This window comes from Perca fluviatilis, chromosome 18 (assembly GCF_010015445.1).
Source record: "Perca fluviatilis chromosome 18, GENO_Pfluv_1.0, whole genome shotgun sequence".
Classification (NCBI taxonomy): domain Eukaryota; kingdom Metazoa; phylum Chordata; class Actinopteri; order Perciformes; family Percidae; genus Perca; species Perca fluviatilis.
Genome location: NC_053129.1, coordinates 1,062,311 through 1,080,523, shown reverse-complemented (window position 1 = coordinate 1,080,523; position 18,213 = coordinate 1,062,311). Strand labels below are relative to the sequence as shown.

Genomic DNA, 18,213 nt, shown 5'->3' with positions numbered 1-18,213 from the left:
TGCTAGACCATTTAGAGCTTTGTAGGTCAAGAGAAGGACTTTAAACTCAATCCTGGATTCAACAGGAAGCCAATGCAGAGAAGCTAATACAGGAGAAATATGATCTCTTTTCTTAGTTCTTGTGAGAACACGCGCTGCAGCATTCTGGATCAGCTGGAGAGTCTTAAGAGACTTATTTGAGCAACCTGACAGTAGGGAAATTACAATAGTCCAGCCTGGAAGTAACAAATGCATGGACTAGTTTTTCAGCGCGGCTTTGAGACAGGATATTCCTAATTTTGGCAATGTTACGAAGATGAAAAAAGGCTGTTCTTGAGGTTTGTTTTAGATTGGCATTAAAGGATATATCCTGATCAAAGATAACTCCTAAATTTCTAACAGTGGTGCTGGAGGCCAGGGCAACACCATCCAGAGTAGCTATATCTCTAGATAATGAAGTTCGAGGTGTTTAGGGCCCAGCACAATAACTTCAGTTTTGTTAGGGTTTAACATCAGAAAATTATAGGTCATCCAGGATTTTTATATCCTTAATGCACTCTTGAAATTTTGCTAGCTGACTGGTTTCGTCTGGTTTGATTGACAAGTATAATTGGGTGTCATCCGCATAACAGTGAAAGTTAATTGAGTGTTTTCTAATAATATTGCCTAGAGGAAGCATATATAAGGAGAATAGAATTGGTCCAAGCACTGAGCCTTGAGGAAACCCATGTCGGGTAACTTTAGCGTACTTGGAGTATTTATATTAAAATGTTACAAATTGAGATCGATAGAGAAATAGGACCTAAACCCAACTCAGAGCAATTCCTTTAATACCAACCGAGTGTTCCCATCTCTGTAACAGGATTGAATGGTCAATTGTGTCAAATGCAGCACTAAGATGTAATAAAACAAGAAATAAACAAGAACTTTAGAACACCTTGTTAGCAGGTGGTTAGTAATTTTCACCAGTGCCGTCTCTGTGCTATGATTCTTTCTAAATCCTGATTGAAAGTCATCAAATAAACTGTTGCTATGTAGAAAATCGCATAACTGATTAGCAACCACCTTCTCAAGGATCTTGGATAGAAAAGGGAAGGTTAGATATAGGTCTATAGTTTGCTAAGACCTCAGGATCCAGGGTGGGTTTTTTCAGAAGAGGTTTTATCACAGCTACTTTAAATGACTGTGGTACATAACCTGTTAATAGAGACATATTGATCATATCTAGTAATGAGGTGTTAACCACAGGTAATGCTTCTTTGAGTAGTCTCGTTGGGATGGGGTCCAAGAGACAGGTAGATGGCTTAGCTGAGGATATCTTTAACATTAATTGTTGAAGATCTATAGGATAAAAGCAGTCTAAGTATATGTCGAGACTAGTCTTTATTTCTAACGACTCTGCGTTTAAAGGTGAACCGTTAGAAGTTGAGTGTAAAATGTGATGAATTTTATCTCTAATTGTTGTAATTTTATCATTGAAGAAGCTCATGAAGTCATCACTACTCAGAGCTAGAGGAATAGATGGCTCAGTAGAGCTGTGACTATCTGTCAGCCTGGCGACAGAGCTGAAAAGAAACCTTGGGTTGTTCTTGTTTTCTTCTATTAGTGATGAGTAATAGTCTGATCTGGCCTTTCTTAGGGCCTTCCTATAGGTTTTGAGACTTTCTTGCCAATCCAAACGAGATTCTTCCACCTTGGTGGAACGCCACTTACATTCGAGGTTTCGCGAGATTTGTTTTAATTTGCGAGTTTGGGAGTTATACCAAGGTGCTAGTTTCCTTTGCTTCATCATCTTCTTTTTCAGGGGAGCGACGGAGTCTAAGGTCGTCCGTAGGCAATGTGTTAACCTTTCCTGCTCGCTTCTTTTCCGACCGTGGTCAGAAAACCAGAGGAGACTCGTTACCTCCAGGGCCGACGTATTCATAACATAAATAACGTTGGGGTTAAAATCCCGTTTCTGGTGAGACAATGAATGAACTTGGCTTTCAGTTTGGGGTTTATTTCGGACACCGCACACACCATTCCACCAACTCTGCTCTGGTTGCATACAACACGTCTGCTTTCTCTTTCTCTATCTCTCTTCTGCCCACTTTCCACACACACACACACACACACCCACACGCGCTGAGCTCTCTTAAAGGAGCTGCAACACCATTTTACAACAAATGCCTTATTGCGCTGATGTGACCGAGCTGACCCAAACCCGACCATAATTTCGAAATATCTGTCCGAACCCGGCCCTGGTACCGTCAGGACCTGTCGGGCTTGTTTCGGGTATCCATGCCTTATTGTGCAGTACCTAGGTAAGGACTGCTAGCCAGTCAGAAGCAGAGTATGAGGGCTTGCCCTGACAGTACCTAGGTAAGGACTGCTAGCCAGTCAGAAGCAGAGTATGAGGGCGTGCCCTGACAGTAGCTAGGTAAGGACTACTAGCCAGTCAGAAGCAGAGTATGAGGGCGTGCCCTGACAGTACCTAGGTAAGGACTACTAGCCAGTCAGAAGCAGAGTATGAGGGTGTGCCACAATAGCAGCTAAGCGAGCATTAAAACGTGTGTTCCAAAGTGACCACGTCTGTCTCTGAAGTAAAGGCTGGACTACAATAGAGCTGTTTGGAGCAGTTTGTGAACAGTGTTTTCTGTTGGAGATGGGAAGTCCCTTTGGGGGGGACTTTGGGCCTATAACATGATCAAAAAAGATATATAACACAATAAAGGAAAGGGAAAAAGCCAAAAAGCATAATATGAGCACTTTAATCTTTACCAATCTTTCATAATATTTCATAAGATAAATGCTGGAATAATGTTACATATCACAGATTCAACATTCCATGCTTATTAAAAGAAAAACACTTATTGCTGGCAATTCATATCTATGTTCTCAATCTCATCCTTGCATAAGAATATAGAGCAGTTGAGATGATGCCTCATGTTATAATGCCCTAGGACATGTTTCATCTGTTACACAGTGAATATGGAACTTTAGCTAAACTTTAAAATCGCAAATCGAATCGTAATCGCAATATCTGGCAGAAAAATTGCGCGCCGACAGTTTTATTGTCATTACTTAGAATTCCTCATGGGGGTTGCAGAAACTACACACTATAGCTTTAATCAGACGTTGATGTGTCTCAATTTACATACTTCTGTACTTACACTTCTTACGCTATATTGAGTGCATAGTGCATTCACACTGAGGTTACCAAAATGCAGTGCACAGCAAGTACCTGGATGCTGCACTCATAATGGTCAAAACGTTGAGTGAATTTATTGTTTATTTTATATATAACATCGTGTTAACAGGTGTGTCAACTGCAGCGGCTGTGCAAGAAAGAAACGAGATGAATGAGGACAGAAACGTCCACATAAATAGTTCCAAAGAAGTCCCATTCACCTTGTCTCATTTAACCATCAACGGAAATTTTCAGTTTAATGTGAATTAGAGCAGTCGATTGCCCGCTAGCTCACTACAACGCTTCAGCTAATGTTGTGTCAACCCGCAGTGATTAAAACAGCAGCTGGGTTAATGAATTTGTCCACCTATAGCTAGCGATAGCACGGCAGCACCCCATAACAGCCCGACTCACAAAATATACGGCTACTACCACAGCCCGTAAGGGGGGGGGGGTAAAATGCGGCCCGTATTATAAATGTTTTTGCCCACCATAGCCTACTCTTTAGCTCAATAACTAAGTTAACTCACCTAAGGCCTTCTTCAGCCAATTTCTTCTGGATCGTGCTGGATGACACACCAAACAGATCCGTGATTTCTCGGGCTGAGAGACCGGACAACACAAAGTTAGCCAGCATGTCGCCTGGAATATCCAGAGGCGGGCATGGAGCACCTGTGCTAGTATTAGGGATGCACCGAATCCAGATTTTTGGGGTTCAGCCGAATACCGAATCCACTGGTTAAGATTCTGCCGAAACTGAATACCGAATCCTACTCCCATCCTCAGTCCATTAACACAGTAAACACATTCATGAAGGAAATTTCACATTGCCAGATGAGTGACAATTTTGTTTGGCAAATTTTTGCTAACCAGTGTATGATGAAGGTGTTGTGAAATGTTTGTTTAAAGCACTTAAATAAGAAATTCATGTTGTTTAGTTTAAAACAGTCTAAAGGAAATGGTCAATTATTGTGTGATTAAAACTCACTATTTACATGATTTACAGTACTTGATTTACAGCTGATATGTGAAAAGCTACACAACCTTATTTGTTTAGCAGTAATTTAGTTTTACTGCGAATCGTCACAGGAAGTGCTTTTATTTTGAAGTAGCCTACACGGAAGTTGTCTGTTGTGTACTCTTGCTAGCTTACTGAGATGAACGTGACATGCTAGATGCAAAACATGTCCGTCAAGTTTAAGTTGTTCACTTTCTTGTGTGTAAAACTGCAGCATATTGAACAGTAAATGTAAAAGACAAGCGCTTTTGGTCGTCGTTCGAAGCCATTCCACTACAGAAGGCTTGTTGGGTGGGTGAAATTAGAAAGCTAACGTTTGCTAACGAGCAGCAGCCGAGTAGGGTTCGGTTCGGTGGAAAAAAATTCTACGCTTCGGCAGAAACCGAACCCCGTCAAAAAGCCCAATATTCGGCTGAATCTGAACCCGAATACTGGATTCGGTGCATCCCTAGCTAGAACCAGCGGTAAGGTTGACTTCTTGGACTTGGACATCTTCCACACGAACACGGTGCTCAATCAGTATTAAACTATTTAAAACTTTGTCGTCTATTTAGATTTCTTGAAGAGCACTTTTCCACCCTAGTATTTCCAATTTTTTTTCAATATGTTCCAAAATAGTATCTGCTGATAAACCATGTTGATCAATTTGATCTGCTAATGATAGCATGCTATCTCTGAGCCCACCGATGTCTTCCATTATGTCCGCGCTCTTGCCAGCCTTTTTTTCCCCACGGCTCTGTTCTGAATGTGAGAGATAAGCACGCCCCCTGATTTGCATATAAGAACTGGAAATAAATAGAGAGGGAAATCAATAAATGTGGCATTAGGAAATAAAAGTCCACGGAAATAAATAAATGTGGAAAAGTACCATGAAATAAGTAAAAATAAAATGTTTTAATATATAATATTTAACCAAATGATTAATTTATGTATGAATATTTACATTTATTTAATTATTTATGTATTTATTGCCTCATTTATTTATGTCATGATGTATTTCAAAAGCGTATATTCTTTTTTTATTCATGTATTTATGTATTTATTCATTTATTTAATATTGAATAAAACGGCATTCCATACTTTGAAAACGTCAGATCTGTCTCATGTGAGATCAAAAAACAAACAGAATTGGAACCAATTTTAATTTGATTACCACCGTCAGTGCTTTGATGTCAGATGATCCGGAGGGAGGCTATTTCCGGATAATGCTCGGGAAAGAATGGAAGACTGAGATTATACAGTCTGACTGTGAAGTGTAGTTGAGATGTTTGATTTGTCTGAATACACCTCTAAGTGGATACGTTCGGCAGGCACACAGTCCATCTGCACCAGGGGTCTTCAACGTTTTTTAAAGTGCTCATATTATGCTAATTTTCAGGTTCATAATTGTATTAAGAGGCTGTACCAGAATAGGTTTACATGGTTTAATTTTCAGAAAACACCATATTTTTGTTGTACTGCACATTGCTGCAACTCCTCTTTTCACCCTGTGTGTTGAGCTCTCTGTTTTAGCTACAGAGTGAGACATCTCACTTCTGTACCATCTTTGTTGGGAGTCGCACATGCATACATGCATACATGTAGATCAGCACTACAAGCTAGTCAGAAGCAGAGTATGAGGGCGTGCCATGCTAACAGCTAGGCAAGCATTATACCGTGTGTTATAAAGTGATGCACTTTCGTCACGGAAGTAAAGGCTGGACTACAATAGAGCTGTTTGGAGCAGTTTGTGAACAGTGTTTTCTGTTGGAGATGGTAAGTCCCTTTGGGGGGGACTTTGGGCTTTTTCATTTTGTAAACCTATAATAAAAGATAAGCACAAAAAGATATACACTCACCTAAAGGATTATTAGGAACCTGTTAAACTTCTCTTTAATGCAATTATCTAATCAACCAATCACATAGCAGCTGCTTCAATGCATTTAGGGGTGTGGTCCAGGTCTAGACAATCTCCTGAACTCCAAACTGAATGTCAGAATGGGAAAGAAAGGTGATATAAACAACTTTGAGCGTGGCATGGTTGTTGGTTGCTGGTCTGAGTATTTCACAATCTGCTCAGTTACTGGGATGTTCACCCATAACCATTTCTAGAGATTACAAAGAATAGTCTGAAAAAGGAAAAACATCCAGTATGCTGCAGTCCTGTGGGCAAAAATGCCTTGTTGATGCTAGAGGTCAGAGGAGAATGGGCCGACTGATTCCAGCTGATAGAAGATCAACTTTGACTCAAGTAACTACTCGTTACAACCGAGGTATGCAGCAAAGAATTTGTGAAGCCACAACACGCACAACCTTGAGGCGGATGGGCTAAAAATAGGAAAATGAGGCTACAATTTGCACGAGCTCACCAAAATTGGACAGTTGAAGACTGGAAAAATGTTGCCTGGTCCGATGAGTCTCAATTTCTGTTGAGACATTCAGATGGTAGAGTCAGAATTTGGCGTAAACAGAATGCCTTGTTACCTCTGGGCAGGCTGGTGGTGGGGGTGTAATGGTGTGGGGGATCCCTTTCACCTTCAGAACTGCCTTAACTCCTTCCTTCCATTGATTCAACAAAAGGTGCTGGAAGCATTCTTTAGAAATGTTGGCCCATATTGATAGGATAGGGTTAAACACGGTATTAGTATGGTGTTCCTAATAATCCTTTAGGTGAGTGTATAACACAATAAAGGAAAGGGGAAAAGCCAAAAAGCACACTATGAGCACTTTAAGCAAAAGAGACGGATCAGGGACCCCCTACTACATATATTGTATAAAATGAAGTTGCATATTAAACTGGGCCTACAATAACATGTGGGCAGCCTGAAGCCTTTTTACACACATTTTTAGTGCATAGAATACTAAGCTATTAAAATAAAAAAATTGTTGGCATGATTTTATAAATCATGTTTTAACGTTAAACCTTCATTTGGCACACAGAATTTGTGAAATTGTATCTGTGGACTACCTTACCTACAGGCCAGTAAGCAGTGGGGATTTATATTTGTGATAATATGTTGGATTCACGTTAAGACCTTTTTAATTTTTGAAAATTAGCAAAAATTTGGAGGCCCCCCCTGCCCCTTTCTTCTTTGAATAATGTCGTCCACTCTTATGTAATCCCTGGCAATCCTGGATGGACATGTGGTGGCTGGACATGACATTACATAAACCTGCAGGCAACAGAAAGCCTGCTTTTTGTCTCTCTGCTGACCTACGGGGCATCTCTGCAGGCAGTAAAAGTCTCTTTGACACTCAATTTATCAATCAGTGAACTCTGAGCTTTTTTTTACTCCATTGAAGTCGCTGTGTACCATAAAACAATAAATCAAACCGATTATTTTTAGACAAAAAAACATGAAGCAAACACAGGTGATCGTATTTGGCCAATTGACGCAGCACACATTACACTTTTGACCTTACTTCCGAAGAACAAGAAGAAGAATGCAATATTTGGTAGCAGTTAGGATTAGGATTAGCGAACGCTAGCAATGGATTGTTTTGTACTACCTAAACGTCAACCTGTGGAGACTTTATCAAAAAACCTGTAAATGAGATGTAGAGATATGGTGAACCTGTCACCAACCAGGACAAAGGTGCCGGAGGATGAAGGACGAGGCCCTGACAGCGGCCGTGATTGCTGCTGAGGATGCTTAACGTTACACTGCTGTAAATGACATTAGACCAGGCCACAGTGGGTGGGGAGTCATCTAATAGGGGTCCATGCAAGAACTTTACTCTTATCTCTAGTCTCTCGTAGTAGAACATTACAGTGAACATGTGTTTACCATCCATCCATCCATCAGGACAGCGGTTTTCATCCATCCATCCAACTGTGAATAAATGGATCACAAAGTTATACAGCGCACTGGCAAACTTGTTCAAAATAGGTTCAGCTGTTCACCCTCAGTGGCTTATTTAGATATATTAAGTACCCGCCAACTAAATGCTAACTTTGGCGGGTAACATTGTGAAGTTACGAGCCAGTTTGGCCGGTGATGAATGCAAATAACTCTGCGTCTGTTTGAATCGGCCGGCTGCTGAAACAATGCCAGAAGTCAGTGTTGCCATATTGGTCTGTTTTCCGGCAAGAAATTTAACTAATCCTACATTTCCCATTAACACTATGTTGTAACGTGTCATACAACCGTCGGCTACGTAGCTAGCGTGCGGTATCGATTACATTCTACGCTGAAACAGAGAAGACGAACAGAATGGCGCAAAACAAACCAGAGGAGCTGAAAGGAAAGTTAAGTTAGGAAAAACAAACCAAATGTGGAGATATTTTGGGAGTTAAGAAACCAGAAGAGCCTAAGAGGACAGCTGCAGACACAGGGGACAGGAGAACCATTATTTTAAGGTACTATTAAGGTATTATTTTGGTGCAAGTTTGCCAGATTGGGTAGCGGATCTGTAGTTGGAATGAGACATAATGAGACATTACGACAGCGGTAATGGACAATTCCGCTTCCGACCTGTTGGGGGACCGAAGCGGGAAAAGTGCTTTACTGTTACTTTAATGATGAAGAAGTTACAACAGAAACTCTCCCACAGGAGCTGTGTGCTTGTTTTGCTCCCAGAAGGTCACACCACTCTTATCTGTTCACCAACTCTTCCGGCCTTTTATAACTATTTTCATTGCAGCCCGACGGAATTCTCCATTGTCAGACTCAATCTGACTCTGCACTGATGTATTGCAGTTTGTGCCATTCATTTTCTTCTTTTATTTTGCTGTCTCATTGCCAGGGCTTCCTGCCATTGTGGCCAAAGAGCTCCCTTAATTCTTTCTTCTACAACTGGTCCCTGTTTGGTTCTTGTTGTTGGTCAGATTATCATCTTCGTGCAGATGCCTGGCTCTTTGTCAGTTCTGTCTGTGCGTCTAAATGATGAATAGAAATAGAAATGCTGTTCATAGTAAGCATGTTGCTGCTTCATGGAAAATGCCAAGGCCTCTTATTGCTTTCATAGTTCATATGAAAGCTACACGTCTGGCCATGAGTTACGTTGTTAATACTTGTGAAAGGCAGAGTGTCAAGACAGATATGTAATCCATACCTTTAAATATATATATATATATATATATATATATATTTTTTTATATATATATATATATATATATATATATATATATACATATACATACACACACACACACACACACTACTGGTCAAAAGTTTGGGGTCACATTGACATTTCCATTCCACTCCATTACAGACAGAATACCAACTGAGCTCAGTTGCATTTTTTTTATCAGGACAGCGGTTTTCAGATTACATTATGTGTTTACATAATTGCAAAAAGGTTCTCGACTGTCCTGTGAAGAAGTGGCTGATCTTTAATGAAATATATACATTGCCCATTATCAGCTAACCATTCATCCAAGGTTCCAAAGGCACATTCTGTTTACTAATCTGATATCATTTTCAAAGGCTAACTGAGAAAACATTGGAGAACCCTCTTGCAATTATGTAAGCACATAATGTCATCTGAAAACTGCTGCCAATGCAACTGATCTCAGCTGGTATTCTGTCTATAATGGAGTGGAATGGACATTTCTAAGTGACACCAAAACTTTTGACTGGTAGTGTGTGTGTGTATATATATATATATATATATATATATATATATATATATATATATATATATATATATATATATATATATATCACCAGCTGCAACATTAGAGCAATGAACACATTAATGCATTAATAATTATAATCCAATAATATAAATTATTCTACATAATAAGTACTTTAAGTTTATTTTGCTCATCGTCTTGTTATTAAAACTTACTCATCAAAAACAAGATGATGTTTTCTCAATGTATTCAAATCTTAAAACACTCCAAAAGGCGTCGTATGTGTATTTTAGTCTTCATATCACCTTTTTTGTTCTTCCAGTCTTCAGGTCTGGTGATCTGCTGCTCTCTGTTTAGCTGTGGGGGAAGGTGCCCCCTACTAGCACATCTTTCATGGCTCCAGTACTTCTGCTCTTACATAACTGTGTGTGTTGTGCTGGTGTGTAGCATATACTCTGCGCCTCTGCACCACAGGTATTAAGCATGTGCTTTGCATTGCACCACCACAGAGCTCCCATCCCCCACCGCCTGTCACTCCTCCACTTGTTTCTCCCTGTCCCACCCACCAGTACCCACCCCCATACCAGAGGTGCTTGCTGTGCCTCCCCCACCCCTACGCCCCCGCAAGGCTTATGTAACAGCCTCTAGCTGGTGCCAAGCCCACCGCCCTGCATGGCGGGCTAGCTGACTCAAGATGCTGACTTAGCAGCTCTGCAGGACAAAGCAAAAAAAACATCTCAGTGGACTGTACCAATAATCTCTGTCAAGGGGGGGACATTACTGAAGGTGATCAGTTGTTGTAGTAAATACAGACTAACCTATGTGTACTTGACTGTATATGTACAGTGCTCACACACTGCAGTAACACAGGACAGATGCGGCTGGTGCTGTTATCAGGAGGGACTCATGGCGAGACTGTAAATGATTACTCGTGTTCAGGCCAGCTGACAGTCTTGCCTGGGCCCGGGACGAGATCTTAGATGGGCCCCCCCCCTCGCGGCCAGATCTCTCCTTTTCCCTTGCTCTTCCTCTCCTCACATCTCTCACTGAAATTAAGTGTGTAATCAGTCTCTGATCCATCCTGCTCAGACTCTCCGACAGGGCAGCGAGCCCCCCCGCATCACTCTCTCTCTATCTCTCTCTTCTCTCTCACGGGTAGCCTGACTCTGTCCCTCCGTTGCGGGGCAGCGGGCCCCTCCCGCATCACTCTCTCTGTCACCTGACTGCAGCTGGATCTCTCTCTGTCTCATCCTTACTGATGGAGCTACCAAACTCAACTGTTTCTGTCAAAGTTAACGTGTTGTGTCAGGCTTTTATACAAGCTAATGGACGTTAACATGAGAGCTGGCCTGTTACGTTACGTTACATGGCTCGTAAACGTTGGCTGCGCTGTTTCTTACCTTGCTCTACGTTGACAGTTCCAGCTTCACCGTCACCACCTTTTTTTAAATATTTGTTTAGAAAATCTCTAAGGCCTCTATTTTCTTCTTCTCTTTTCTTTCCTTTTCCGAGCTCCGGACTTGTGCTGACCGGACATTTTGAGCGTACTGAACTTCAAATCAAGTGACAATATCAAATTTTGATCAGTGGCCAAACCATTTTTATATTGGGGGTGGGGGTTCTTGACCACCATTTCCAGGACAATTAGGAAGAAAACAAATAAAACGCTTTTATGTAATTCAAATATTATGCTACATATTTTTTTCCACAAATAGGCCTATTTAAAAAAAAGATTTTTAATTCTTCCATAATTTAATGAGGGCCCAGTTCTGGCCCCCCCCCCTACTGTGGGCCCGGGACAACAGACCCGTTTGTCCCCCCCTATCGGCGGGCCTGCTCGTGTTAGCCTTTTTGCTGTTTGAGGATGCTTCAGTCCATTTAGGAGGTTGTATGTATGTATGTAGAATGTAGCTAAAACATGTCAACCTTTAGCCATGAAATGACATAGTAATAAAGAATGAGTATTATACTCTTTCTAGTCCTTGCATTAATATTATTATTACAATTTCATACCAATGACATCATCCCATGAGAATCATGTCTAGAGCTGCAGTGATTAATCGATTAGTTTAGCTTTAGGAAACACTGATTGACATTTTTTAACAATTTTCTGACATTCTATAGACCAAACAACTAATCGATTAACAATCAGAAAATAATGGACAGATGAATCAACAATGAAAATAATTGTTAGTTGCAGTCCTAATCATGTCTATCAACCTTCACCTGATGTCAGTTTTTTCCTGGGACAGGAATAACTTGTCTACTACCAATTAGTCTATATCCATGACGTTCCACTTCTGGAATTGCTCCGGTGCCACTGGAAATTCCCCCGGATGTTTTCCAGTCAGATGTCTGTTACCTTGGGCTCTCTTTGTGTTGGCGGTCTAAAATGGTGGATTTGTGAGGACTATGGTTAACTGCTCCTCAGATCTCTGCAGGGTAAATCCAGACAGCTAGCTAGACTATCTGTCCAATCGGAGTTTTCTGTTGCACGACTAAAACTACTTTTGAACGTACACATGTTCCACCAAAGCAAGTTCCTTCCCGAGGCTATTTTGCAGAGGCACCATGGCTCCGTCCGACGCTTAGCAACACCCAAGATGATTGTGATTGGTTTAAAGCAGCGATTTTCAACAGGGATATGTGGCTTTTAATGGCAGAGACATGCCAGCCCACGGTATCCTGGGCAGGGTGGGGTGATATTGTTTTGCGTATAAGTTATTTATATATATATATATATATATATATATATATATATAAATACTGTAAGCCTCATCATCATCATCATCATCATCAGTGGGGATTTATATTGGCTAATAATATGTTGGAATCATGTTAATACATTTACATTTTTGAAAAGACTTTCAAAAATGAGCAATAATTTGGACGCTCCCCCTGTAATGACTCTGAGGACCCCTCAGAGCATGTTACAGGTAATAGAACATACATCTTGAATTAAAAAAAACATTTGATCACAAAAAAATTAGATTTTCAACAGGGTGCCCGGACCCCTAGGGGGTCCTCAGAGTCATTACAGGGGGGCGTCCAAATTATTTTTCATTTTTGAAGGTTTTTTCAAAAATGTAAATGTCTTAACATGATTCCAACATATTATTAGCCAATATAAATCCCCACTGATGATAGGCTTACTGGCCTTTAATTAAAAAATGACAAAGGTAACCATCCACAGATACAGGTAATAAGGACTCACTGTGCCACATGAATCATTAAAAGGTGATTCATAAAATCATGCCAACAATTGTTATTTTAACAGCTTAGTATTCTATGCATAAAACATTATTTATAAAGGCTTTAGGCCGCCTTACACATTATTGTAGGCCCAGTTTAATATGCAACTTCATTTTATACAATATATATAGTAGGGGGTCCCTGATCTGTCTCTCTTTTAGTTGAGGGGTCTTTGGACATCCCTGGTTTAAAGTAATACCAATAAACCAGAGCACGTTTGTCTCCCATCCCGGAATGCTGTGTGGACTAGCCAGACCCTCCTTCGCAGCGCTGTGGAGGAAGGTCTGGCAATGCCAGATTGAATTCAATTTACAAAGAATATTTAGCTGATGCTGTTATTGTGAGAAACTACATTACACCAGTCACGTGGCCGGTTGGTAATTTAGTCATAAACAACAGAGTCTCTTGCTGTTCCTTTAATTTGTATTGACTATTTTGGCCCCCGCCATTACGGCCAGAAGTTCCAGAATCTGGTGGATTCTTCAGTTCAGACGTTTTCATTGGCGTCTTCATATTAAGATCCTTGTTCGTCACACTCGGATGCTATATTCTTCCCAGCCACATAATAGAAACGTCATCAACGCGGCCACTCTAGCTGTGACTTCTACGGACAATGAGCTGCTCTATTCACACATGGGCTCAATCAGACATTTCACAGACTTTGTAATGGGGAGCTGGTAGGGTAAAGACCGTTTTTAATGTCCCGTCCAACTGATTTGGATATTTACGTTCTCACATACTGTACAGCTCCTCTGGGTAATGTCTAGGTAAGGGGTTGCAGTGTGTGAAAGGGGCTTTAGTTTGACCCTAACCATACTTGCCTAAACTTTTTTAAACTACTGCATACCATTTGTTGTATGTGCATGAAGTGTGGGCATTAAAAAAGGAGTCATAGCAAGGGAAACTAAAAATAGAGCTGGAGAAAAAGAGCAGTAACAACTGGCTGTAGTTCAACCGCTACTAAACCAACGGAGACAAACAGTTGGTGAAAAACACAGCTGAATGAATAATAAACTGTACCTTGAAATGGGTTTAAACATGTTCTGTCTTTACGTGTTCATGTTCCATGTGAACAAAGCAGTGCCTCAGAAAAGAACTGCAGATACTTTGCCACAACACTACATGTCAGTGTGATCTTTTTGACGAGATTCAGAAAGTCAGGCATTAGATTGTGACACTTGGAAGTGGACTAGTGGTTGTTAATGTTGGCTGTGACCCTTTGGTTACAGGACAGCCTGTTTTATATCAACTTGCCCAAACTGTTGTATAAGTGACGCCTCTAGCTCCTGAACTGGCCCAGTTTTTGAGACAAATATTTAGATGGTTTTGTAAAATGGGGGCCATGTCCCTGAGGATTGTGTTTACCAGTCCTCAGTGGGATGGAGGCTGTTTATTTTCCCTCGGCTCCTGATCCATTTTTGAAACTAACCAACTGTAACTGATTGATTTCACTGGATGAATTCAAAAGGAAGTCTCAATTTTGGACTGTGAAAGACAATAGCACGAGTTTATATCTTAAAGATTGTATTTGTCTGAATGTATTTCACCATAACAACAGCTTAATGTCACTTTTTTTTTTTTAAGCTGTCGTTTCACAGTAACTTCTTTTCCTCAGATGTTATGTTGCATTCTCATTTAACATTTTGAAGAGGCACTGACACTCATGTCTTCTACAGGACATTCACTAGCTAATAACTGCTTTTCAAACAGCCAATATGAATGTTTTCTATTAATTCTGTTAGGCCTGTTTAGAATTTGAAAGAGGAGCTGGTGAGCCTGAACTCCTCAGGCTTTTTAAGAGACGTTTGTCTTTGTGTTTGCCCATCGTGGCGTGGCGTGTTGTGGGCGTGAATTATACACCTAATCATTAGTGTTGTTCCTATAGCAACAAGACTTGTTTGCCAGGCAAATCTGAGTCCCCCGAGCCACAAGGGCTCACATTCACACAGATACCCAGGGAGAATAATACTGCAGCCTAGTGCAAGAGAAGGAAACTGTAAAGGTAAAAAATATGGGCACATTTCCCTCAGAATAAATGTTTCTTTGATATCCATTCAGTGAATAAAAACACAGTACTTCTATCCCATATCTATATGTCAAAAGGGAGATTGGTTGGTTTGAATAGCAGTAAGTTTTGTCCTGATGATGATGAAAGAGTCAACCAGTTCCTCTTCACACTGCTCATTTCTTTACCAATAAAAAACACAAGTAACAGTATTCTCTGTACTAATCCATATTTTTTTTATTGTGACAATGGAGCAAATGATTATGCATAATGCAAAAGGTGTCACACTTAGCAAATTCTTTCATGGCCTGCTTTCTGTGCTCTCATCAACCTTGTTTCCAGCAGCAGCAGCAGCAGCAGCAGCTGTTTTCCGCCTGAAAGCTCTGATAAACCCAATATATGCTACCACCTCAGCACTAGGGATGGGGATCGTTAATTTGTATTGTTATTGATACCATTTTTCAGACTGCGCGATGATCCGAGTCTTCATCGATACCATTATGGATACTTTTCTATTATTTGGTGGAAAGAAGAGACGACAAATTCTTAATCTTAACAGAACTATTATTGCTTTTATTGCAAAAACTGTGAGTCTGTGACTGTTGGATTTCTCCTGTCTCTGTCGCTGTTTTTGTATTAACGAGCTGATTAAGCGGCCCACAGAGCGGTGCTCTCGTAGCTAGTCCGACTATGTTTTGAATGGTTTGCGGTGGGGAGGCTAAACTGTGCTCGTAAATAATTTTTTCTGGATAGCGCATGTATCTATTTTTAGACATAATGTTATGTGATCCACTAGTCTCGATAGCAGTTCTGATAAGCTCGGACCTTGTTGATTTTCAGGTTTTGAGATATTTGGAACCGGGTCCTAAAAAGAACCGGGTCTCGAGACCCATCCCTCCTCAGCACCTCAGTCATTTTTTATGCTTATTCATGCTTTATTACTCATTTCCAAGAAACTTATGAGCACATTTCTGGTAAACACAAGATTTATAGTGGTGCTTTTGCAGGATTACTTGTGGACACACAGATGGTTAATTAACTACATTTATATTGTGCTTTTCTAGTCTTAACCACCTCTCAAAGCGAGCAGCTCTGTCGATTACATCAACTAATCAATTAGTTGACAAAATCATATAATTGTTAGTCAACTAAGAATTTCTTTAGTCGAGGACAGCCCTAGATATTTCCTTCAGGAGTTGGTGGAAAGCCAACCGGAGTGAATATTGGACTTACGTTAGTCAAGTGGACAGAAACCATGCTAATGTTGCTTTGTATGTGCACGATGTGTAAATAAGCTTTACAGGGTGTCAATATTGTGTTTGCAACTTGTTCCACTGTCAAAAGAAAAGTTTAATTAGACCCTTTTTAAACACTACTGTTTCAGCTTTTGGTGCTTGGGTGTGCCTGACCCATACAAAATAATGGACGTAGCAGCAATGACATCACCCATTGGTTTGTGGACTCACGTTTTGAAGCCTTGATTTTGGCAATTTGGCCATCGCAATCTTTTTTTTTTTTTTAACTGGAAGTGACGATTATTGACAAGAGAGTGGAGCTGGGGAGGATGACGCGGCCAAGCCAATATTGTTTATGGTTGCAATGGCGCTGCGCTAAGCTAAACGCTAAAGAGGGAAAATTGCAGATTGTCATCCCTTTTGAAAGGGGTTCTGTCCAGCGGAGAATTAACAGCGTGTAAACGTGGACCTCCGGGTACTGGCTCCATTCATCAGCATGTACGGCAGAACAGAAAATTGGCAAACTTTCCATCAAGTTACCAGCTAACGCTAGCGGTAGATAGCTAGCTTGGTTGGCAGAACGCTGAACAAGACATTTTTAGGCGAACACACAGTGAGAAAACATGGATGACACCCAAAAACAAGTTCACGTCTATTTTAATGTCCACAGCGCCATGGTTAGCATTGCTAAGCCTCTGTCATGATTGACAGGTCGGCGTGTAGCCACGGCCCTAAAACATCTCCTGCTTTATCGCCTATTTTAAAATAAATGGGACCGTAATTTACTAAATGAACATCATGCTGTATTGAAGAAGAAAAAAAAAAACTAGCGATTGAAGCCATAAAGTCATCAAAATATTTACTGAGGTAATGAATCAAATGAGAAGTAGGCTCATTTTCCCATACACTTCTATACAAGCCAGCATCGTTTTACAACCAGTGGAGTCGCCCCCCTGTGCATAATTAAGGCACTTCCACATTGGCTTCACTTTTCAGACCCGGAAGCTCCGTCCATTATTTTTACCGTCTATGGTCTGTGTGTGCTGTCACATGAGTCCATTAGAGTTTGAAGTGCACTTTCACAGAATGGCTGACTGACATACTCATGCGGTCGTGTGGTTCAATAACCAACAGGGCACCAATACAGGCCACTGAACACGTACATACTCGACATCGTATTGTCACATGTGGCTATTATACAAGAGGTTTAACACTTGTTAATAAAAGTGAGCACTGTATTATGTCACTTTAATATATATCTGTCTCCTGCAGAAACCAGCCAACATCCTGGTGATGGGAGAAGGTCCTGAACGAGGACGAGTTAAAATCGGTAAGACATATTTCTGTAAACTGCTTGACTCATTGAGATTTGTAAATAGCACTATCATCATGACAATGGATCATGAGAAATGAAGCTGTTGACTTCTTTGAGTGTCCTGTAGCTGCAGTGTTTAACCTTCTGGCTGAGAGGTGGACAGGCAGCTCAGATCAGTGCTGTTGCATAAGCCAGCTGGCCAGGGGACTGCTGCAATGCTGGAGTCTATTTATAAACCCAGTGCACACAGGAATGGTACTAAGTTATTGTTTCTGCTATAACTTACTAGGCTATAGCGTGATTTATGCTTCTATGTTAAATCTACGCCGTGGGGTGGCCGAGTTGACTCAGTGGGTAGAGCAGGCGCACATGTAATTAGAGGTTTATGCCTCGACACAGAGGTCCAGGGTTCCGGCGTATGGTCCGGCGTAGGGTCCGTGTCTCCACTTACCTAAGTACATACCCACGCCGTAGATATATATATTATAATTTTTTTTGCGGCTTTTCCGCCTTTAATTTTGACGGGACAGCTAGGTGAAAAAGAGGGGAAAGACATGCAGGAAATCGTCACAGGGCGGATTCAAACCCTGGACCTCTGCGTCGAGGCATAAACCTCTCAGTATACGTGCGCCTGCTCTACCCACTGAACCAACCCGGCCACGAATGTCTTAGATTCTTTATGT

General features: G+C 40.9%; 1 protein-coding gene across 5 annotated transcripts in view; it reads left to right on the top strand.

Moving 5' to 3' along the window:
* Positions 1 to 18,213, top strand: part of cdk19 (cyclin-dependent kinase 19) — an 87,572-nt gene that overhangs the window by 45,806 nt on the left and 23,553 nt on the right. For all 5 annotated transcript variants that reach the window (XM_039781594.1, XM_039781591.1, XM_039781589.1 and 2 more), the window contains exon 5: positions 17,488 to 17,545. In XM_039781594.1, coding sequence (XP_039637528.1) covers positions 17,488 to 17,545 — 58 coding nt within the window. The remainder of the gene's footprint in view (positions 1 to 17,487; positions 17,546 to 18,213) is intronic.